We start from the raw sequence: 24,191 nt of genomic DNA on the forward strand, positions 1-24,191 counted from the left end.
CGAAACCTCCATGAAGTATAATGCCTTCGAAGCATCCATTTTTGCCATTCAGCCAGTGTGGTCTCTAATCTGGAGAACTTTGACTCTCCACTCCTCCACATGAAGCCTGCTGGGTGATCTTGACCTAGTCACAGTTCTCTTTGAACTCTCTCAGTCCCACCTACCTCAAGAGGTGCCTGTTCTGGGGAGAGTAAGGGAACGCGTTCACAAGACACTTGGAGACTCCTTATGGTTGAGAAAAGCAGGGTATAAATCCAAACTCTTCAGGGGAACTCATCTCTGCCATCTGGAAATCAGCTTTAACTCTGGGAGATTTTCAGCCCCCCATTTTAGGTGGTCCCTGCCCATGTGTTACAGAAAGTATCGTATTCGGAGACAGGTTCCCTCCTGAGGACATGAAAGAAGAGGGAATCCCTCATCACAGGCAGGAGTTGATGCGGGTGATATGATTGGTGAGCCAAGGAGCCTTGAATTGAGTGGCAGCCATAGTAATATCTGCCTGTGAGGAGTATCTCTGAGTGGGCACGCTTTCCACACCATGCTGTCCACTACCACAGCTACAATTAAGAGGCAGGGCTGGCTTCCACTGCAGCTGGCCGTGTTTGTGATCCACCCCTGAACTCTCCAGCTAGCAGCAAGTACTCCCTCGCTTCCCTGGGCATTCTTTTGTGTCTGTTGTGTAAACAAAGGTTTGTAAATGTAGAATGCACAGAATAACAAACTAATACCAGTACCAACATTGAGGCCAGTGCTCTGGATCTTCTAATTTTCAGACTCCTCTGGAAGGGCACCTCCAAGGCTTGGATTTGTACTACCTTCTCCCACAGAGATCACTGTTCAATCATCTTCCCAGAGATCTGCTTTCAAATCAAGCAGTGATTGAGGATTTTAAGCTCTATTTTCCAGTAGGTGTCACAAAGAATTACCTTCTACACCCAAGGCCAATCATCAGACACTTAATAGTGTTGTTGTTTGCTTTGATGGAGAATATTTTAGGGGGAAAAATCTTTCCGCCCTGGGAAAAATGCCAGTTTCCAGGCTCTGTGATGAGTCAGATGTGGGAGAGCAGATCTTGATGGGTTTGTCTTTTGGGGTGACAAAAGGATCTGGCCCACAATCAGGATGGGACTAATCAGAGAGGCCCTGTTCTGTGAGACCCGTTGAAATGTGGGACCAACACATACAAGGCTGACAGCTTTCCATACGTTCCTTGATCAAAACTATAGGGTGCATCTTGGGGAAGTAATTTTACCACTCTATTCTGCATTGGTCAGACCTCACCTGGAATACTGTGTCCAGTTCCGGGCACCACAATGCATGAAAAATACTGGAGTGTCTCCACAGTAAGGTGACCAAAATGGTAAACGGTCTAGAATCCATGCCCTAAGAGGAAAGACTTCGGGAACAGGTTATGTTGAGTCTAAAGAAGAGAAGGTTAGGGGGACGATACCATGACAGCCATGTTTAAATATCTGAAGGGATGTCGTGTTGAAAATGGTGCAAGCATGTTTTCTACTGATCCAGAGATTAGGACATGAAGTAATGTATTCCAGGTGAAGGAATGAGATTCCACCTAATCGCTAGGTAGAATTTTCGGATGCTAAAGCATGTTTGACACTGGAATCCACTGACTCGGAGAGTGTGAGTTTTTTGATGGAAAGTGAGGCTTCTACTGTGACTGAAGGCTATACCACATTCCAGGCATTTGTATGTTTTTTCCCTGTCTGAATTCTTTGATGGGAAATCAGTTTTGTTCTGCAAGTGAAGCTTTTTCCACATTCCTAGCACATATATGGTTTCTCCCTGTGTGAATTCTTTGATGTGAAGTAAGGTGCCCCCCGCACTGAAGTGCTTCTCACACTTCAGACATGAATATGGTTTCTGCCGTGTGTGTTCTTTGATGGGAAGTAAGTTCTGCTCTGAACGTGAAAGCTTTCCCACAGTCTGGTCATATACCAATATATGTTTTTCCCCTGCATGAATTCTTCGAGGTGAAGTAAAGTTGTACTGGAACTGGAACCTTTCCCACACTCCTAGCATTTATATGTCTTCTGCCCTGTATGAATTCTTTGATGGGAAGTGAGGTTGCCACTGTGCTTGAAGGCTGCTCCACACTCGAAGCATTTATGTGGGTTCTCTCATTTGTGAGTTATTTGATGGGAAGTAAGGAGGTCACTCTGACTGAAGGCTTTTCCACACTCCAGGCATTTGTATGGTTTCTCCCCTGAATTCTTTGATGGGAAGTGAGGTTGCCACCTGTGCTTGAAGGCTGCTCCACACTCGAAGCATTTATGTGGGTTCTCTCATTTGTGAGTTATTTGATGGGAAGTAAGGAGGTCACTCTGACTGAAGGCTTTTCCACACTCCAGGCATTTGTATGGTTTCTCCCCTGTGTGAATCCTCTGGTGTCTAGTAAGACTTGTGCTGTGACTAAAGGCTTTTCCACACTCCAGGCATTTGTACGGTTTCTCTCCTTTGTGAGTTCTTTGATGGGAAGTAAGTCTTCCACTCTGACTGAAGCATCTTCCACACTGCAGACATTTGTATGGTTTCTCCCCTGTGTGAATTATCTGATGGCAAGGAAGCTGTCCACTTGTTCTGAAGGCTTTTCCATACTCCACGCATTTGTATGGTTTCTCCTCTGCGTGAATCCTCTGGTGTCTAGTAAGACTTGTGCTGTGACTGAAGGCTTTTTCACATTCCAGGCACTTGCATGTTTTCTCTCCTGTGTGAATTCTTTGGTGTGAAGTAAGTTGATCTCTCCGAGCAAAGGCTGTTCCACACTCCAGGCATTTGTATGGCTTCTCCCCTGTGTGAATTCTTTGATGGGAAGTAAGATGTCCACGGCGTCTGAAGGCTTTTCCACACTCCAGGCATTTGTATGTTTTCTCTCCTGTGTGAATTCTTTGATGAGAAGTAAGATGTCCACTGCGTTTGAAGGCTTTTCCACACTCCAGGCATTTGTATGTTTTCTCTCCTTTGTGAATTCTTTGATGTAATATAAGGTGATCACTCCGACCAAAGGCTTTTCCACACTCCAGGCATTTGTATGGTTTCTCCCCTGTGTGAATTGTTTGGTGGGAAGTAAGCTGTTCACTGCGTCTGAAGGCTTTTCCACACTCCAGGCATACATATGGTTTCTCCCCCGTGTGAATCCGCTGGTGTCTAGTAAGAACTGTGCTGTGACTGAAGCCTTTTCTACACTCCAGGCACTTGTATGGTTTCTCTCCTGTGTGAATTCTTTGATGTGAAGTAAGTTGATCATTCCGACCAAAGGCTTTTCCACACTCCAAGCATTTGTATGGTTTCTCCCCTGTGTGAATTCTCTGATGTGAAGTAAGTTGTCCACTGCGTCTGAACTCTTTTCCACACTCCAGGCATTTGTGTGGTTTCTCCCGTGTGTGAATTCTCTGATGTGAAGTAAGGTTTCCAGTGTCACTGAAGTGTTTGCCACATTCTGGACATTTATATGGTTTCTCCTGTGAGTGAATCCTCAGGTGTCTGGTAAGATATGTGCTGTGACTAAAAGCTTTTCCACACACCAGGCATTTGTGTGGTTTCTCCCCTGTGTGAATTCTTTGATGAGAAGTAAGATATCCACGGCTTCTGAAGGCTTTTCCACACTCCAGGCATTTGAATGTTTTCTCTCCTGTGTGAATTCTTTGATGTAATATAAGGTGATCACTCCGACCAAAGGCTTTTCCACACTCCAAACATTTGTATGGTTTCTCCCCTGTGTGAATTCTCTGATGTGAAGTAAGTTGTCCACTGTGTCTGAACTCTTTTCCACACTCCAGGCATTCGTGTGGTTTCTCCTGTGTGTGAATTCTCTGATGTGAAGTAAGGCTTCCAGTGTCACTGAAGTGTTTGCCACATTCTGGACATTTATATGGTTTCTCCTGTGAGTGAATCCTCAGGTGTCTGGTAAGATATGTGCTGTGACTAAAAGCTTTTCCACACACCAGGCATTTGTGTGGTTTCTCCCCTGTGTGAATTTTTTGATGGGAAATAAGGATTCTACTGTGACTAAAGCCTTTTCCACACTTCTGGCATTTATATGGTTTCTCCTGCATGTGAAATGGGTTCTCCTTTTTCAGGGCATCGCAATATTCAGCGCTGTCTTTTCCATCTGAATATATATCTTGTTTTTCCTTCACACAATGCTCTTTCATTTCATTCCCTGATTCCACTTCTCCTGTGGACAGAGAGGAGAACTGTGGTATGAACAGTATAAAAAAACCCAATGTTTGAATGTTAGAGATTGAACTGAATTACTTGCTGTACAGCCTGCAACAACTGACGCAACAACTGACTGAACTGAATTACTTGCTGTACAGCCTGCAACAACTGAAACCATTTCCAGAATCCTGGATGGCAATCTGGTCCTGTGAAATACCACACAATACGGACTGATCTTTAGTTGGTGTCAATTAAAAGGAGCATAGGATTTCATCGGGGAAGTTACTGGCTAAAAAATCCTTCACTGTCCTAAACTGGAAATTAAAACACAGGCCCCCAAATGAAGCCACAGGCCTGTTACTTTGTTGTTAGGCAGTGAAAAACATCTCTGTTTTTGTTCCCAGGTCAGTGAGGGTTGATGGAACTGGGGCTCTTGTGGGAATTTTCTGTTTGTGGTGTTTGACTCACAAATGTCCCCCTGGCCAGAGCATGAATGAATTGTCCTCCTATTCTCAGAAAGGCACCCCTGAAGTTGTTCAAACCACATTCTCTCCCCCCTGCTTTTTAGTAAAACGAGCAGCAGTCCCCTCAAAGGCTCTGACTCCACTTTCCCTCTTTCCCTCAGTCTGTTTTATTTCAGCTAAACCAGGGGGAAAATAGGAATGGAAAATAATTACAGAAATGAATTGGAGAAATTAGACAGTCTCGACATAACTTCACATAATCAGAAAGAGCAGCTGTTCTCAATCATGTATCATCTCAGAAGGGTCCAAACTGCAGCCTCCCACAAAGTCCACAGATTCCCCCAGATCAGTGCCTGCAATCTCCATCTGAAAGGGTGTCAGGTGCCTGGGAAACAGCCCTGCCAGAGAGCCACTCAGTGTGGACAGTGAACAAGTGATCTGACTTAGTAGAAGGAAGCAGGCTGTTTTCATAGGTTCCAGAGCTACATACACCATCTTCACATTCATGTCTCATTCAATCTCTGAAGAATGTCAAACAGTGAGGATAATCCTCTTAAAAGGAAGCACAGGCAAAGTACAGGCACAAGGCACATATAGTAGCTACCTCCCAGTTCCTCCTCTTCATCGAAGATCCTGAGAAACCCCTCTTCTTCCTCTTCTAGTTGGGCTATGAGCTCAGGCTTAGCAATCGGAGGACCTGGGAATCAGGGGGAAAAAACAACCACCACCAAAATTAGAGCTCTTCTGAGTGCAAATAAATTATCCCAGTGAGTTTGACACCCTATCCAGAAATACACAATAGGCAAGTATTAGGATTGGGACAGAAGACACTACAGAGGCAAGAATCAAACATCCAGGTCGTCCAACACAGCATTGACAGGCAGGGGTTTGATCTCTGCAATGTAACCCCAAAGGACCTCCCAAATCACAGGAAGGACCATGTTAGGAAGTAAAAAGCATCTGTTTCTGTTCCGATGACTTCAGTCCAACTCCCTGAGGGTTGATGGAACTCTACTATTGGGATCAGCCAATAGCACAGATTTGCTATTGGGATCAGCCAAGAAGATCAGCCAAGAAGAAAAGGATCCTCACCCAGAGAAGAGACGTTCCAAAAGTTCTCCAACATAACTTCCTTGTACAGAGACCATTGCGCTGGCCGCAACAGGTCCCGCTCCTCCGTGGTGAAACGTTATTGTTACCTTCAAAGGATACCCATCCCAAGAAGGGAACAATTCTCTTTACGCCAGTGGGAAAGCTATTCAGGGTGGACAGCCAAAAAACAGACATTGAGATGGATTCCAGGGTAAATCTGTTCCCATCTAAGGAACAATGGGTTTGCTTATTTAAACTGGAAAATCTGTTGACCCCACCTTTCACTCAAATTAATGCATCAGGAATTATTCCTGCAGAGTGGAACCATGCAATAATAGTTCCTACAAAAAAAGGTGGTGCTGGCAGTGAACAATCCCATAAATTATCAGACCATCTATTTGCTGTCAACAATGGCAAGGTTTATGCAGCCATTTTGTAATCCAGGCTTTGGCACTGGGTTGATTCAGAATCTCTATTGAATCTATAGAATCATAGAGTTGAGGAGACTCCAAGGGCCATCAAGTCCAACCCCCTGCAATGCAGGAACACACAATCACAGCACTCCTCGCTGCAGATGGCCATACAGCTTCTCCTTAAAACCTCCTCCAAAGAAGGAGACTCTCCACCTTCCAAGGCAGCGATTCCACGGTCAACAGCCCTACCATCAGGAACGTCTTCCTAATGTTTATAGGGTGGAATCTCTTTTCCCACAGTTTGAACCCGTTACTCTGTGTTCTAGTCTCTGGAGCAGCAGAAAACAAGTTTGTTCCCTCTTTTACATGACATCTCTTCAAATATTTAAGCAGGGCTATTATGTCCCCCCTGAACCTTTTCTTCCCCTGACTAAACATGCCTCTCCTCGCAGGGCATGGATTCTGGACCCTTTCAGTTGCCTCCCTCTGGACACGCTCCAGCTTGTCTACATCCTTCCTGAATTGTGGTCCCATGCACTTCATATTAAGAGACGGTTAATTAATAGTGGAACAGCTGCAGAAAGAGGAAGGGAGCAGAGCCCTGGGGGAACATTTGGCCTCCCACCCCCACACCTCTTTGGGGGCATCCTGGAGCCAGGGGGGCTGTCTTCCCTGGCACGGGGCTAGCTGCCTTGTGAGGAAGAGGCCACAGATCTCCACACGGTAACTGACCCAGGAAATTCATGGCTCAGTCTTGTTGGGCTTCTTTGCTCCTGCCGTGCTAGACAACGAAGGATGTCGCCACAGGCAGTCTTGAAATCTGGCACAACCAAGGGCAAGGAGCCCGATCCTTCAAGTCCCGGAACAGAAGGAACCACCCCTGCCCTCTCGTGCATGTCTGACCAGTTCCCCCCACCCCAATCCATTACCTGAGCTGGCTGCATGTTGGCTCTCTTCCTCTGGCCAAGTGCAGGAAATGGTGGAGAAGGCATCAAGTGCGTCTTTTCACTCTTGTCTAGAAGGGGGAGAAATAAAAGGGGTGGGGAATTCCTTTTTTGCACAACAAACACATTTCCGGTGCCAGTCCCTCGAATGACCCTCTCTCCATCATGGCTTCGGGGCACAACTGAGGGGACCATCTTTGATCTAAGAAGGCTCCGGAGTGTTTGACCCATCATTGTTCTTTCTGCCACTGAGCCATTCTGTTTGGGCGTGGTCCTGCATTCATACACCTTCGGTACAACACCTGCACATCCATTCGGGGGCAAAGAGTCCCCACCCCAAAACACTTTCCTACAGCAGAGGAAGGAAATCTGGCAGTTGCCTTGGCAGGAGTTGGGGGGAGGGGTGGGGGTAAAATGGCAGCCCCCTGAAGCGGCTCAGTTGCAGCCTCCAGCTTGGCAGGAAAGCAGAGATCAGAGGAGGCACCCTGATGCTCCACAACCACATGGGGGAGGGGAGGAAAAAAGCCCACAAGCCCCTTCCCAGAAGCCTCCCCCCTTGGGCAAACCCCTGTGCAGAGGGATCTCTGGTCCCTGCTCTGGTTCCCCAAAGACAAAAGTGCGGGGGGGAGGGGGGGTTAGGGTCCAGGTCTGTGGATAATATGCTGGGATGTCAGCTGGTCCCCTGGCTCCTGCCCTGAATCTTGGGGGAGGGCGTGGGACTCCCCTGCCCTTTTCCCCCTTCCTGCTCTGGGCGCCAGAGACCCCCCCTCCCCCACAACCCAGCAGCGCCGGTCTCATCTGGGAAACACACTGAAGCTCTGCCTGGCGCATGCCTGGTTTGTCTTCATCCCCGCCCCCCCCCCCCGCGCAGGCAGCTGGGATTCCCGGGGGGAGGGTGGGGGGCTGCTTAGCCCAGAAAGGCCCCTATGCTGAATGGCCGCTGCAGGCTCTGCGACCGCCCCCCCGCCCCCAGGAACCTGAACTCTGCCCCGAAGAGTCCGGCTACAGCGGGGGGGCTGGGGGGGGGGAAGGGGGTCTCATTCATTTCGAGGGTCCAGCGCCCCACAGCCCTCCTCCCCCACTTGATCCCCCCACCACCCCGGTCCCACGCTGGGCGCCCCTCCCCGCTCCCGAAAAGCCCCGCCGAGCCTCCCCGGACGCCCAGTTCGGATCCCGCCCCCTCCAACCCTCGCGGGGGTCTCGTGGCTCCTCTACACGAAGGGGCCCAGGGACCCCCCCACCTCTGCCTCGGCCCTCCCCTCCATCTCCCCCCCCCTCCATCTCCCCCCCCTCCAGCTCACCGGCCTCCCGCCCGGCCATTCAAACAGCATGGAGGGGAGCAGAGGAGACTTCCGGGAGGGGCAGGAAGTGTGGCTCCCCCTCCCTCCGCGGCCTCTCTGGGACTGCGTCTCTCTCTCCCTTTAACCCTCCGAGGGCCGCTGAGGATGGTCTTGGAGGGGGGCGGGGCTGGGGGCGCCTGGGAGACCCGCAGAAACGTCCCTTTCCCTGCAGGGACCCCCCCACCGATCTTCCACATACCTCAAATGCACAAAAATAGAAAATATCTCCAACACAAACCCAGTTCACCAGATCAGAGTTCACTGCTCATGTGGAGGGAAGGGGGGGGGGTCAAACCCGGTTATCCGCATTCATCTTACTGTCCCGTAGAGCATAATAACTCCGTTCTGGGAAACACCTGGAGATTGTGGGGCGGAGTCTGAGGAGGGGGAGGGGCTTCCATGGGGGATGATGATGCCAGAGAGATCCACCTTTCAAAGGGGTCATTTTCTCCACGTGAGCTGGTCGCTGTTGTCTGCAAGGACAGCTGTGATGCTGGGAGATCTCCAGTCACCCCCTGAAGGTTGGCAACCTGTTCCACCTGGAGCCCCCCTTTCTCACCTCTGGCCAAGCCTCTCCTGCTGTGGAGGACTAGGGAGTAATTCAGGCCTCATCCTGGTTTTCTAAGCAGGGGGAGAATGATTCAGTCCACCCTGGCTCCGGCCAACCCCAGGAGAAGATGGAGTTGTTCCACCAGGCCCATAAGGCAGGACACCAATGCTGGACAATCTAGCTGGCCTCTCCTTTTATGAAATGTTCTATGATCTTTTGTGTCCTTTTTCCAGTTTATGCTCTTTACTAATGTTATACTTGTTATTTACTCTGCTATCAGGTTTAAAAAGGAAAGGGTTGCATACTGTGGGAATTGTAGATTTAAACCTTCATATTTTATTGTACAATTTTAACGGTATATATTGTTGTGCACTGCTCTGAGCCCCACTCATCGAGGGAGAACGGGCTGATTAATCGGGATTAATAAAATTAAAAAGTAGACCAGGAAAAGTCCCGTTTCTGCTTAAGGAGAAGAACTGAAAACTGGCAAGCCACAAGGCAAGATCCCCAAAGGACAGCAGCATCCACAGTAAAAAAAAAACAACAACAGCCAGGTCTTTCCTCTGGGGAGAAAACTCTACAAGTCTTGGTTTAGCTTTATGCTGCTGCTGCTCCTCTGCTGTCCCTGCTTCAACCTCTCCCTCTCCCTCCCACCCCCTCAAGTAGGTTTGTTTGCTCTGAAATTGGCCAGATTTGCTGATCTGACTCCTACCGACTGTCTTGCTCGGTGAAAGCAAACTGCTCGGATCCACCAGCGGCTCTGCGTTGTGTGTTCCAGGGACTCTAAATAGCACACAACAAAACCCGCATGAAGGAGCTGCCAACAGCCCAATTAGTAGTCTTTGCTCCTAATGTTCCAACCACACGCGGAGCAAAAACTACCAGGCCTCGGCCACACAACCCATAAAAGTGACAACGTCCAGTGGATTCCGGCTGTGAAAGGAAGAAAACAATTTTTCTTTTTGTTTGAGAGAATGAGAAATGCTGCTCACATCTACAAAGGTAGAGCAGGATTTCTAATGGAGGGTCGACTATGCAGATCTGACTCCCCGTTCTGTTCGGGCCTTTGCCCCTGGTATTCTTCTTCTGCAACATCTTTTCTGAGTTGCCTGTCCAAATGGAGTGGGGGAAAGGAGATACTCGGGAGGTCAAAGTTCTCCAAACATTCAGGCAGCCAATGAATTTTTTTAATCAACAATATAAAATGATTTCATAAAACAACCATTAAAAACAAGGGATAAAATCCCATTAAAGCCAGTCTGAAAAGACCTGATGCTTCCCGCCAGTGGGTGTTGCCCCTTCCCTGGGCTCAGACTGCCCACGAGTCTACTTTGGAACACATCTGGTTTTAAGCCTCACTGGAAAGCTGTGGAGGGCAGGAGCCCACAGCCTCTTCCAGGGAGGCCGCTGGCGAGGCAGGTATGCCAATGAAAAAGGCTCCAGTCCAGACTGTGGCAGAACCTGCTCCAACAAGGTGGGGACTGAGAACAGACCATCCTGGGAAGAACACAAGTGCCAGGTGGGAATCTGCAGAGGAAGCCTTTCTGTGGGCCCAGGAAGGTCATGAAAGGCTTGAATTGAAAGAACCGGTGTCTTGAATTGGACCCTGACCCCATGTGAGAACAAATGGGCTGCAGCATTGGGTACCAGCTGCAGTGTCCAGACCATCTCCAAAGGCAGCCGTAAGAGCATGTTACATTAATCTAACCTGGAGGTTCCTGAAGCAGGGATTGGTGGGACCAGATCAGGCACCAGCACCAGAGCCAGCTTTAACTACAGGTAGTGAGGATAGAGCATTTGTGGCCATCATGGTCACCTGTTTGGCCAACAGCAGCCCTGGATCCAGCAAGACTCCCGAGCTCTTAACCATCCCACAAAGGTGCCGTTCCCCAAGTCAGACCCTTGATCCGTTAAGTTCAGGTGTGTCTCCGGCAGCTGGCAGCAGCTCAGGTGGAGAAAGATCGTTTATATCCTAGCTGGTCCTTTTAACTTGAACTTGGAATCTTTTGCTCACAAATGGATGAGAATCAAATTAAATGTTTGTGGGCAGATGTCTTTCCATTCATTACTCATACCTCCATTTTAACTGCTATTATTTCTTTATTAAGTATTTACACCGCCTTTCTGCAGCCATATTCAAGGTGGCTCCTGAAAACACAAGAGAATACAACAACAATAAAACTGGAACACAATAAAAATTCAGTAAAATGTCAAGTTACCAATGACACCTATGATCTAAAATGAGGTTGCTAAAAAATCTGATGTAAATAGTTGTTAGAAATAAAAACATTAATATTAGGAAACAATTCACGAATAAAACAATAAGGTCTCCACAAATAGATTCTCTGCTACTCAGCCAGGTCCAGGAGGCTGGAACTTGCCGGTTCATTCCACAAAATAGCGCAATTTCTCAGCATCGTGGGCCAGAGGACAAAGCTGATTTGACCAGAATGAATCTGAAGCATTGAGACTTATATCCCACCTTTCTCAGTCAGAAGGTATCTCAAAGCAGCGTACAAACTCCCTTTCTTCCTTTCCCCGCCGCAGAGACCTTGTGGGGTAGGTGGGGCTGAGAGTTCTGAGAGAACTGTGACTGGCCCAGGCTCACCCAGTAAAAACATGGAAAGAAACTCAGCCCACCAGGAAAGAGTCTGTTGCTCGTAGGAGGAGGAGTGGGGAATCAAGCCCAGTGCTCCAGATAACGGCTTGCTGTTCTTCACCACTGTACTGATTTCAGCCGAATGAATCTGTGCGAACGAGGGCTGCTAACTCTGAGGTGGAAAATTCCTGGAGATGTAGGCCTGGCACCTGAGAACAGCAGGGACTGGGGAACGGAGAAACCTCCATGAGATATGATGCTTTATACTGTACCATTCAAAGCAGCCATTTTTGCCATTTAGCCAGCTTGGTCTCTAATCTGGAGAACTGGGTTGACTTCACTCTCCACATGAAGCACGCTGCGTGACCTCGGCCTAGTCACGGTTCTCTTTGAACTCTCTCAGTCCCACCAACCTCGCAAGGTGCCTGTTGTGGGGAGAGCAAGGGAGGGAGTGTGCAAGCCACTTTCGGACTCCTTATGGTTGAGAAAAGCGGGGTATCAATACAAACACTTCAGGGGAGCTCATCTCTGCCATCTGGAGATCAACTGTAAATAGGGGAGATCTCCTGTTCCTCATTTAGGTGCTCCCTGCGTGTATTGCAGAGAGTATCATATTAGAAGACAGGTTCCCTCCTGGGGGGCTTTTCACCAAGAAGAACTGTTTTCAATGCTTTACTTCAATTCCAAATGGTCAATGCTGATTGGAGGATTTGGAGCTCTGTTTTCCAATAGGTGTCACAAAGAATTTCCTCCTCCTCCACTCAGGGCCAAACATCAGTCACTTAATAGCGTCTTCGTCTGCTTTGAAAGAGGATATTCTGGAAAAAAAATCCTTCTGCACACAGAAAAATGCCAATTGCCAGGCTCTGCGATGAGTCAGATAACAGGATGTGGTGGAATTCATCAGGGAAGCCCTGTTCTGTGAGCCCCGTTGAAATGTGGAAGTAACGCATACAGGGCTGACAGCTTTCCGTACGTTCCTTGATCAAAACTATGGGTTGCATTTCAGGGAAGCAATAGTACCACTCTATTCTGCATTGGTCAGACCTCACCTGGAATACTGCGTCCAGTTCCAGGCACCACAATGCATGACAAATATTGGAGTGTGACCAAAATGGTAAAAGGTCTCGAAACGGAGCAAGCTGGTTTTCTGCTGATCGAAATTAGGACATGGAGTAATGCATTCCAGGTGAAGGAATGAGATTCCACCTAAATGTTAGGTAGAACTTTCGGAGGTAGAACTCAGGGCCAAACATCAGTCACTTAATAGCGCTTTCACGCTTTGAAAGAGATATTCTTAAAACTTCTGCTCGAAAATGCCACCGCTGCGGCTCCCCATGCATGAGTCAGATGGGGGAGAGCAGATCTTGCGGCCCGTGGGCTTGTCATTTCGGGGTGACAAAAGGATCTGGCCCACAACAGGATGGAATTCATCAGGAAGTCCGTTCTGTGAGCTCTCCCGCTTGAAATGTGGAAGTAACGCGATACAAGGCTGACAGTCTCACGCACGCCTCCTTGATCAAAACCATGGGTTGCATTTCTCAGGGAAGCAATACTATAGCTATAGCGTGCTTCCTTATTGGCATAGACAGCAGTACAATAATAAAAACAGATTAAAAGCATATACAATACAGGATATACATGTTGAACGGCGAAATCTACTGGCATTTCTGTAATTTCCAGGAGAAAGCCCGCTACCATCATACAGAGAGAAGGATCACACCAACAAGTAGTGTAATCTAATTAAATCGGGAGATCGGTAAATGTAAAGGAGTGAGATTCACATACTTGATCTGATTTCCTTTGAATCTGAGACAGTGAAGGCGCAATTGGTGGGCCAGAGATTCAACTGAGCCATCGCTACATGGGCACACACCTTAGCCTTTTCTGTTTATTAAATCCGCCATGTAACAAGGCAGAAGTCATAACATTAAACCTGGCGAGCATTATGGCTCTCCTTTGAACAGGGTTTATTAAGCAATACAGGTAGTGTGCCAAGTGGCCCCGTTCAAATGGGGAGAGAAAAAATACAGGGGGAGTACGCTTTTCTTGGTTGGCGTGAGTAGGGTAGAGAACTCTTCTATCCAATAGTTGACCTTTTAATTCCTATACGCTTCTGAATAGGAAAAAGGGCAAAGTGAATCCACTGACAGTCCAATGGAGGCCAGGTTTTATCCAGGGAAGCAATAGCACCACTCTATTCTGCATTGGTCAGACCTCACCTGGAATACTGCGTCCAGTTCCAGGTACCACAATGCATGACAAATATTGGGGTGTGTCCACAGGAGGGAGACCAAAATGGTAAACAGTCTACAATCGGAGCAAGCTTGTTTTCTGCTGATCGAAATTAGGACATGGAGTTATGCATTCCAGGTGAAGGAATGAGATTCCACCTAAATGTTAGGTAGAACTTTCGGAGGTAGAACTCAGGGCCAAACATCAGTCACTTAATAGCGTCTTCGTCTGCTTTGAAAGAGGATATTCTGGGGAAAAAATCCTTCTGCACACGGAGAAAAAATGCGTCAATTTACCGGAGAGGCTCTGCACGATGGAGTCAGATGGGGAGAGCAGATCTATGCGGCCCATTAGGCTTGTCATTTAGGGGTGACAAAAGGATCCTGGCCCCACAACAGGGATGTGGAATTCATCAGGGGAAGCCCTGTTCTGTGAGACCCGTTGAAATGTGGGACCAACACATACAAGGCTGACAGCTTTCCATACATTCCTTGATCAAAACTATGGGTTGCATTTCATGGAAGCAATAGCACCACTCTATTCTGCATTGGTCAGACCTCACCTGGAATACTGCGTCCAGTTCCAGGCACCACAATGCATGAAAAATATTGGAGTGTGTCCACAGGAGGGTGACCAAAATGGTAAACGGTCTAGAATTGGAGCAAGCTTGTTTTCTGCTGATCGAAATTAGGACATGGAGTAATGCATTCCAGGTGAAGGAATGAGATTCCGCCTAGATGTTAGGTAGAACTTTCGGATGCTGAGGGATGTTTGACACTGGTATCCGCTGCCTCGGAGGGTGGTGGAGTCTTTTTCTTTGGAGGCTTTCAAACAGAAGCTGAATGGCCCTTTGTCGAGAGGACTTTGATTGGGTGTTCCTGCATGGCAGGGAGTTGGACTGAAGTCCAACCAGGCCAGGTATGTATAATACATAACGCAATTGAGAACTCAGAAGGGAAAAGAAGAGAAAAGAGAGCAATAAAATATGTCCAGAAAAAAACTTGGGACAAAGAGGATTCAACAGAGAAAAAGGTAATCTAGATCAAAATAACCGAGAGACAATTAGCTCTGAAAATGGAGTCTATGGAGATATTTAGGATACTGTCAGCCAGCGTTTTCATGTTAGAAGTGGTGGCCTCATCAGAAAGAAAGATCAGTCATCAATGAGGAGTGTCTGAGCCAAATGCTATCTGGGAGATTGCAGCAGAAAATGGAGACTAGTTAGCTTTATTTACTACGATTTCTCCCATGTGATTTCTGTTATGATAAGTTAGGTATGAAAGCCAAGTGAAACTTTTCCCCACTCCAGGGATTTATATGGAGTCATCATATAAGTGTGAATTCTCTGATGAGAAATAAGTCTCTACTCTCATGGAAAGCTTTTTATGCATTCAAGGCATTTATTTCATTTCTCCCTGTGTGAATTCTTTCATGTGAAGTAAGGTTTGTACTGTGATAGAAGTACTGTCAAAGGCTTCCACGGCTGGAATCACTGGGTTTTTGTGTAGTCTCCGGGCTGTATGGCTGTGTTCTAGTAGCATTTTCTCCTGACGTTTTGCTTGCACCTGTGACTGGCATCTTCAGAGGATACTCTGAACACGGCCATACAGCCGGGAAACTACACAACACCCCTGTGACTGAAGTCTTTTCCTCACACCATGCATTTAATTGGTTTCTCCCTCCTGTGAATTCTTGATGGGAGGTGAGGTTTGCCGGAAAAACTACTCCACACTCCTAGCATTTATATGGTTTCTGTCTGAAACCTTAACCACACCTCTAGCCATTTTAGAATTATCTTCCTGTGTTAATTCTTTGATAGAAGTGGGAAACTACTGTGACTGAAGGCTATATATAGCACATTTCTAGGCATTAGTATGTTTTTCTCCCTGTGTGAATTATTTGATGGGAAGTCAGTTTTGTTCTGCAACTGACGCTTTTTCAAAATTCCAAGCACATATATGGTTTCTCCCGTGTGAATTCTGTGATGTGAAGGAAGGTGCCGCCGCACACTGAAGTATTTGCCACACTTCAGACATTAACATGGCATATACCGATATATGGTTTTGCCCTGGGTGAATTCTTTGAGGTGAAGTAAGGTTTGCACTGGAACTGAAACCTTTCCCACACTCATAGCATTTATGCTTGGTTTCTAGCTCCTGTAAGGGTGATGGGAACTAAGGTTTCCACTTTGAATGAAGCCTTTCCCACGCTTCAGGGATTTGTATGGTTTCTCCCGTGTGAATTCTTTGATGGGAAGTGAGGCTGCCACTGTGCTTGAAGGCTGCACCACACTCGAAGCATTTATGTGGATTCTCTCATTTGTAGAGTTATTTGATGGGAGAAATGAAGTAGGGGTCACTCTGATCTGCCTAGACTTTTCCACACTCTCAGGCATTTGTATGGCTTTCTCCCTCGGTGTGGAATCCTCTTTGGTCTTTAGTAACATTTGGTGCTGTGACTGCGTCCAGGCTTTTTTCCCACACTCCAGAGCATTTAAGTATGGTTTTCCTCCCTGTGCTAATCCGCTACAGATGTTTAGTAACACTTGTGCTGTGACTGGACCAGCTGCTTCTTCCACACTCCAGGTATTTGTATGGTTTCTCCCCTGTGAATTCTCTCCTGATGTGAAGGAAGTGAGTTGTGCGCCCCTCCTGCGGGAAGCCTCTCTTTTTCCTCACTCCAGGCATTTGTATGGTTTTCTCTCCTACATGTGAATTCTTGGGTGGCTCCAGTAAGACTCTTAAGCTATGACTGAAAGCTTTTCCCAAGACTCCAGGCATTTGTATGGTTTACCTCCCTCCCCTGTGTGAACTTCTATGGTGTTTAGTAAGACTTTGTGCTATCTACTGAAGGCTTTTCCCACACTCAGGCAGGCATTTGTATGGTTTCTCCTTTATTGTGTAACTTCCTCTGAGTGTTTAGTAAGACTTCGGTGCTATGACTGAAGGCTTTTCCACACTCCAAGGCATTTCAATAGTTCTCCCCTGTGTGTGAATCCCTCTGGTGTTTAGGGGTAAGGATTTATTACTCTGGGCTTTATTTCCAAATTTCTGAATGGGCTGGCTTCTCCCAACACTCCAGGCATTTGTATGGTTTCCCCCTGTGTGAATCCTCTGGTGTTTAGTAAGATTTGGGAACTGTATTGACTGAAGTTGGGCTTTTCCCACACTCCAGGCATTTGTATGGTTTTCTCCCTGTGTGAATCCGTTCTCTGATGTAAGTAAGACTTGAGACCATCCGACTCTGCAAGGCTTTTCCTGCACACTCCAGGCATTTGTATGGTTTCTCCCCTGTGTGAATCCTCTCTGCTTAGTAGGGTTCCTGACTGAAGGCTTTCCCACACCCAGGCATTTGTATGGTTTCTCCCCCTGTGCAATCCTCTGTGTTTACTTCAAGACTTGTGCTAGTGACTGGAAGGCTTTCCCACACTCCAGGCATTTTGTATGGTTTCTCCCTGCGTGGAATCCCCCTCTGGTGTTTAGTAAGACTTGTGCTATCACTGTGGCTGGCTTTCCCACACCCAGGCATTTGTATGGTTTCCTCACCTGTGTGAATTCTTTTTGGTGGGAAGTGAGGTGTTCCCTCCTGCTGGTTTCTTCCACACTCCATATGCATTTGTATGGTTTCCTCCCCCCGTGTGAATCCCTCTCTGGTGCTTAGGTAAGATTTTGTGCTATGACTGAAGGCTTTCCCACACCTTGGTGGCATTTTGTATGGTTTCTCCCTCTGTGTGAATCTCTCTTTTTGGGGGAAGTGAGGTGTGCCCTCCTGTTGAAGCCTTTTCCACACTCCAGGCATCTGTATGGTTTCTCCCCTGTGTGAATCCTCTGGTGTTTAGTAAGACTTGGGCTATGACTGAAGGCTTTCTCACACTCCAGGCATTTGTATGGTTTCATCCCTGTGTGAATTCTTCGGTGGGAAGTGAGGTGTGCCCTCTTGTGGAAGCCTTTTCCACACTCAAGGCATTTGTATGGTTTCTCCCCTGTGTGAATACCTTGATGCCAATGACGGCTTCCACTCTGACAGAAGCTTCTTCCACTCACCAGGTATTTATGTGGTCTCTTTCCTTTGTGATTTATTTGATGGGAAGTAAGATGGTCACTCCGACTGAAGGCTTTTCCATACTCCAGGCGTTTGTATGGTTTCTCCCCTGTGTGAAAGATTTGATGGGAGAGAAGGTGTCCACTCTCACTGAAGTCTTTGCCACACTCTAGATATTTATATGCGTTCTCCTTTTTCAGGGCATCGCAATATTCAGTGCTGTCTTTTCCATCTGAATATATATCTTGCTTTTCCTTTGCACAATGCTGTTTCATTTCATTCCCTGACTCCACTTCTCCTGTGGAAAGAGAATTGTACTATGAACAGTATAAAAAACCCCACGGTTTTAATGTTAGAGACTGAACTGATTGGAGAAATTAGTCTCGTTTACATTCAAATGATGTCCAATCTTGGAAATAACTTCACCATTCTTTCCCTTTCAGAAAGAGCAGCTGTTCTCAATCATATATCATCTCAGAAGGATCCAGACTGCAGCCTCCCACAAAGTCCACAGATTCCCCCAGATAAGTGCCTGGCATCTCCATCTAAAAGCCTGAGAAACAGCCCTGCCAGACAGCCATGGCCACTCAAGGTGGACAGTGAACAAGTTATCTGACTTGGTAGAAGGAAGCAGGCTGTTTTCATGGGTTTCTGAACTACAGCCACCAACTCCACATTCACATCTCATTCAATCTCTGAGGAAAGTCAAACAGTGAGGATAATCCTCATAGAAATCCACCTGCTCTTAAAAGGAAGCACAGACAAAGTACAGGCCCAAGGGACATGTAGTAGCTACCTGCCAGTTCCTCCTCTTCATCGAAGGTCCTGAGAAACACCTCTTCTTCCTCTTCTAGTTGGGCTATGAGCTCAGGCTTAGCAATCAGAGGATCTGGAAATCAGGGGGGAAAAACAACCACCACCAAAATTAGAGCTCTCCTGAGTGCAAATAAATTCTCCCAGTGAGTTTGACAGCCCATCTTGAAATACACAATAAGCAAGTATTAGGAATGGGACAGAAGACAAAGTGACAGGGCCAAGAATCAACTGTCTAGAATTGGTAGCTCCTTCGTGCTCCTCCCAAACTGAGAGGAAAATGCCAGCTGTAAACTAAGTCACTGGCAAAGTTCCCTCTGCAATGAAACACAAAAGACCTCGCAAATCAGTGGAAGGACCATGGAGGGTAGCAGAGATCTGCTATTGGGATCAGCCAAGAAGAAAAGGATCCTCACCCAGAGAGGTCACATTCCGAAAGTTCTCCAGCATGACTTCCTTGTACAGAGACCTTTGGGGGGGCCGCAACAGGTCCCGCTCCTCCATGGTAAAATACACAGCCACCTCTTCAAAGGATACTCCATCCTGCAACAAGGATACATTTCTTTACATCAGTGGAAAGCTGGTCTGTGGGTAAGACAGCCAAAAACAGAGAAATCGTAATGGATTCCGGGGTTAATCTGTTCCTGATTGAAAGGAACAATGGGTTTGCTTATATAATTTGCTTATTTTATTTGTAAGCCAAATTATACGGCTGTAAATATTTCCCCTTATCAAGGAAGGTTTATTAACTGCTCCAGCTAGCAAATATCTTGCTTTCTTTCTTAAAATTAGTCCATTTTCTACTGGCCTTAGGTGGGTTAAACAAACACCTGGTCCTTTTCAATATGAGCATTTTCTTCTGCAATTCTATCATATGTTTAGGCCTTTGTGGCAGAGTGCACGCTTTGCATATTGAAGGTCCCAAGCCTGACCCCTAGCATCTTGTTAGAAATAATAATAATTTTCAAATAATTTTTTTTTAAAAAAAGATCTCAAGTGCTGGATTTTCCTGCTGGAAATCCTGAAACAGACAAGACTCAGAGGCATAACATGGGTGGGGCAAGTCAGGGTTCATGCCTCAGACCCTCAGTAGACTGGGGGCATCTCGGCTGTGCAACCCCCGCTTCCCTGAAGTCCAAAGAGCAACGGCTGCAATTCTATCTTGATCCCGACACACGTGCTTGCACGTTGTTCCGACTCTGTTAATTTGGGGGTTAAATTCCAGAGATGCTTCTGGAATTCCACAGTTCAACAACTAGTTAGATTGAAACCAGGTAAAACTGAAACTAAACATGAGAGGGAGACCTGCACAATCTTTTGAAGGTTTCATGTGGCCTCTCTCCTCTCCCCCTCCTGCCCTGCTTTCTGATAGGGTCAAGAAGTCGCTTCCTTTTTTAGCAACTCATCAGCATCTGTCCTCTGGCCTTGAGCCCATGCTATTGGTCCCCCCCCCTCCCCCACCGCCTTTGGAACAAGATGTGGCTGATTATTTTGGAGGGGATTGTTTTAGTTTGCAATTAGCTTTTTTGCTTCCACCAGATTGCTTCCTGCTGCCTGGCCTTACAATTGAGTTGTTGCAGGGAGAAAAAGCCGGAGGCGACTTGAATACTGACCAGAGATAATCCCTGAAGCAATTAATGTTCTGAATTCCGGGGACTGCAAGCTCCTGCTCATCGGGTTTATGAAACAGAAGAATACTGTAGGAATGTAGTTTAGTATTTTGGACATTTTTAAGCCAGTCAGTACAAAATTGACAGTGACTTCTAGGACTGTCTGACAAAATACCTGGCTCAATAATGAGTGCAGAAAATATATTCGAAGAATTAAGCTCTGTCTTTTAAAACACTCTAATTTTTACCCACAAGATTTCTTCTCCCTCTTTCCACCACTTTCCCAGTGTTATGGAAGTCTTTACTTATTAAAAACTGTAAACAAGGATGGCTAATAGCAAGCTATGTTTATTAACATGTCTTGTGGACATGGAGAGAGTAATACTGTGGTACTAACTCTTTGACGTTTGTATCACAGTACAGCTTATTTTAAGACATTTCTGATCAGACTTTTGGACCACTTCTAGCCAATCTTGGCCGGCTGTTCACTCAGGCTTACAATTTTAACTTTTAAACATGATTTTCAGTACACCGAAGTAAAAATACATTTTTAAAGGCACACTGTCATTCATACAATCCAAACACAATTACAATTAGCCTCATTTGACTTGCTACGCATGGGGCTGGCTATTATAAATTTTGTTTAGTAAGCATAATTAATGGCAAAAAAGCCAACAAAGCTCTAACTAGTTGGGTGAACCATCCCTGTATACTTTAATGCCTAGGCTCGGTACTTACTGTTGACCTTTTATTAGAGGTAGAGATATTTGTCACCTGTTAAGGAACGTAATACAATGTATTATGAACATGACAAAACTTAAACATATGCAATGATAAAGTTAGATGCTATACAGTTGCTGATACAGTTAGTCATAATTACATTGCTATTTCAAACTCTAGAAATTTTGGGTTTGGAAAACAATTTATAAACATTCATAATGAGATTTACAAAGGAGGAAGGGCAAAAGAAGAATTAATGACGGGTGACAGGAATTGTTAATATTGAAAGGAGTGCAATGATATTCATTTATCACCACATTCGTTTATATTGGCAAAGGAATTCTGGCAGAAAGGATTAATAATAATGGAAGGATAAAAGGGTATAAAGTGAATCAAGAAGAAATAAGGTTAAACTTATTTGCAGATCGATATTTTAGTAACAACGGTGAACTGGCTTGATACAATGAAAGAATTGGTGTAATAATTCTAGAAGACTTTCAGAAATACTCAGGATTAAAAAAGTCAACATGGAGAAAAACAGAAATAATGGGGGTTAATGTGGAAAAGACAATTAGAGACAGGATTAGTAAAAAAGAAGATGACATATTTGGGTATTACAATAACACATAGAGAAGGAGAAGATAGTTTGAACATAATTATGAAGCAAGGTGGAAAAAAAATATTAAAACAAATAAAAGAATGGGACAAGACTTTTAATCGATCACAGTGGGAAAAATCAGCAAGCATTAAATGTGTATACGTCAAAGTGTTTTATTTATTTCTGGAACTCTTTCCATTGGAACAAGAAAACAATTCTCGAGGAATGGATTAGAAAGCTGAAAGAGCTTGAGTGTTTAATAATAAAAAACCAAGAATCATGAATAAGATAATATATATGACAAAAAAATTACTGCTGCTTGGGGACCTTTAAAAAATGCAAGAATATTATGAAGCTGGATTCCTAGATTAAGAGTCTGATGAGTATAAACGAGGGATAATCTCTGACAAATGTGTTAAGTTTGCTCTGAAATAAACAAAGGAGTTGGTGTACAATGGTATCTTCAATAAAGAGTTGAAAAAAGGAACAAAAAGCAACAGGGACTAAGTAAGCATTCGAAGTATGTGAGAGTGGGAAAAATGGAAACTAACTCTGATTCAGTGCGCCTGAGCCCTTCCCACCTAGATGTGGTGGATCCAGCAGGTTCTCACCAGTTCCTCGAGAGGGATTACCTATTGGGTCCGGCTTCTCCACGCCCTTCCACTTCCTCTCCTCCTGAGTATACTGCTCTGGAACGTGAAGGCGGTCCGGAGAGGAAGTAAATTCCCAAGTGATCACTGAATAATTTAAACTCTTTGAACTTCTGGGTTTAACCTCTTTCTTCGGTGATAATTTCCTCGTAATCTTTTATTTGATTCCTTGTGCCTCTCAGCACTTCTTTTTTATCTCAAATTCTAGTCTCCCCACTTCCGTGTTGTTTTGAAACTCTTGGGTGTTTCTCTCAACCATTGCTTTTGTTCAGGAAACTAGATTTGTGAGTTGGGGCATTTTCTATAATGTGATGATGATTTAGAAATGACCTGAGTGTAAAAATCCCTGGGGTCGTGGTGGGGTGGCTTTCGCCCATGGGGCATCAAACTCAGGGTTTGCTCTTAGGGTATCGCTTCTGCCCCTTTGCTGAGGTGGGGGGCTGGCGAGGGAACCTGTTACTACAATTTTTGGATCCCACCACTGCTGCAACCCCCCTACCGTTCCATGACATCCTGTTTTTGCAGAGACAGTGGGTTAACACAATAAAGCAAATGTAACCGGGCAAGGCCCCACAGCCCAATATCTTGGAAAAACCTGTTGACGCCATCTTTCACTCAAACGAATGCATCAGGAATTATTCCTGTAGTGTGGAAGCATGCAACAATCGTTCCTACAAAGAAGATGGAAGTGAGGGCAGGGGGGTGGGGTGGGGAACAATTCCATACATTATCAGATCATCCATTAGCTGTCAACAATAGCAAGGTTTATGCAGCCATTTTGTATTCCAGGCTTTGGAACTGGGTTGATTCAGAATCTCTATTGTATCCATAGAACTACAGAATCATGGAGTTGGAAGAGACCTCAAGGGCCATCAAGTCCAAGGGCCATCAAGTGCAAGTGCCATGCAGGAACACAATAACTACAGCACTTTTGGATTTAGGATGGGCCACAATTCAGCCTTCCTCTCCTAAAATGAAGGAGAGACTTCCTCCACCCTTCCTGCGGCGTAAGGGAGGACTGGTCTCTGTCGTTCCAGCCTCTTTGAATTTATTAAATCTTCTTCCCAATGTTTAGGGTAACTTTTCAATCACCGCTTTGTATCCTGCTACATTTGTGTTCTAGTCTCTGGAGCAGCAGAAAACAAGTTTGTTCCCTCTTCAACATGACACCTCTTCAAATATTTAAGCATGTCACCCCTGTAACTTTTCTCCCCCAGACACTCCTCACAGGACATGGATTCTGGACCCTTTCGGTTGCCTTCCTCTGGACACGCTCCAATTTGTCTACATCCTTCCTGAATTGTGGTCACATGCGCTTAACATTAGGAGACAATTAATTAATAGTGGAACAGCTGCAGAAAGAGGAAGGGAGCATAGCCATGTGGAGACATTTGGCCCCCCACCCCATCCCTCTTTGGGGGCATCCTGGAGCCAGAGGGGCTGTCTTCCCTGGCAGGGGGCTAGCTGCCTTGTGGAGTGGAAGGAGGCCACGGATCTCCCTGCACTGCAACTGACACATGGCACTAATGGTCCAGTTTTGTTTCATAGTTCTGGCTTGGCCTTCTCCGCTCCTGCCGTGCTAGACAACGAAGGATGTCACCACAGGCAGTCTTGAAATCTGGCAGAACCAAGGGCAAGGAGCCCCCATCCCTTCCAAGTCCCCTGAACAGAAATTGGTGCTGAACTACCCTGCTCCTCTTGTGCATGTCTGACCAGTTCTCCACCCCAAACTGCTACTCCGAGCTGGGTTCATGCTACTCTCTCCTTCCTTGCCAAGTGCAGGAAATGGTGTGGAGAAGGGCATCAAGTGCCTTTTCTTGACTCTTTGTCTAGAAGGGGTAGCCAATAAAGGGCGGGGGTACTTTTGCACAACAAACACATTTCCGGTGCCAGTCCCTCGAATGACCCTCTCTCCATCATGGCTTCGGGGCACAACTGAGGGG

The 24,191-nt window shown here is 46.1% G+C and overlaps 1 protein-coding gene across 1 annotated transcript in view; it reads right to left on the reverse strand.

Moving 5' to 3' along the window:
• Window positions 1-887: 887 nt before the first annotated feature.
• LOC125425487 (zinc finger protein 420-like) overlaps window positions 888-24,191 on the reverse strand; it is a gene marked incomplete at its 5' end in the record, with an annotated part of 45,735 nt that continues 22,431 nt past the window's right edge. Inside the window, 5 exons of the mRNA XM_048483085.1 lie at window positions 888-2,102; window positions 2,348-2,698; window positions 3,035-3,352; window positions 17,494-17,513; window positions 17,606-17,698. Coding sequence (XP_048339042.1) covers window positions 2,041-2,102; window positions 2,348-2,698; window positions 3,035-3,352; window positions 17,494-17,513; window positions 17,606-17,698 — 844 coding nt within the window. The remainder of the gene's footprint in view (window positions 2,103-2,347; window positions 2,699-3,034; window positions 3,353-17,493; window positions 17,514-17,605; window positions 17,699-24,191) is intronic.

The sequence above is a fragment of the Sphaerodactylus townsendi genome, unplaced genomic scaffold, assembly GCF_021028975.2.
Source record: "Sphaerodactylus townsendi isolate TG3544 unplaced genomic scaffold, MPM_Stown_v2.3 scaffold_58, whole genome shotgun sequence".
Lineage (NCBI taxonomy): Eukaryota > Metazoa > Chordata > Lepidosauria > Squamata > Sphaerodactylidae > Sphaerodactylus > Sphaerodactylus townsendi.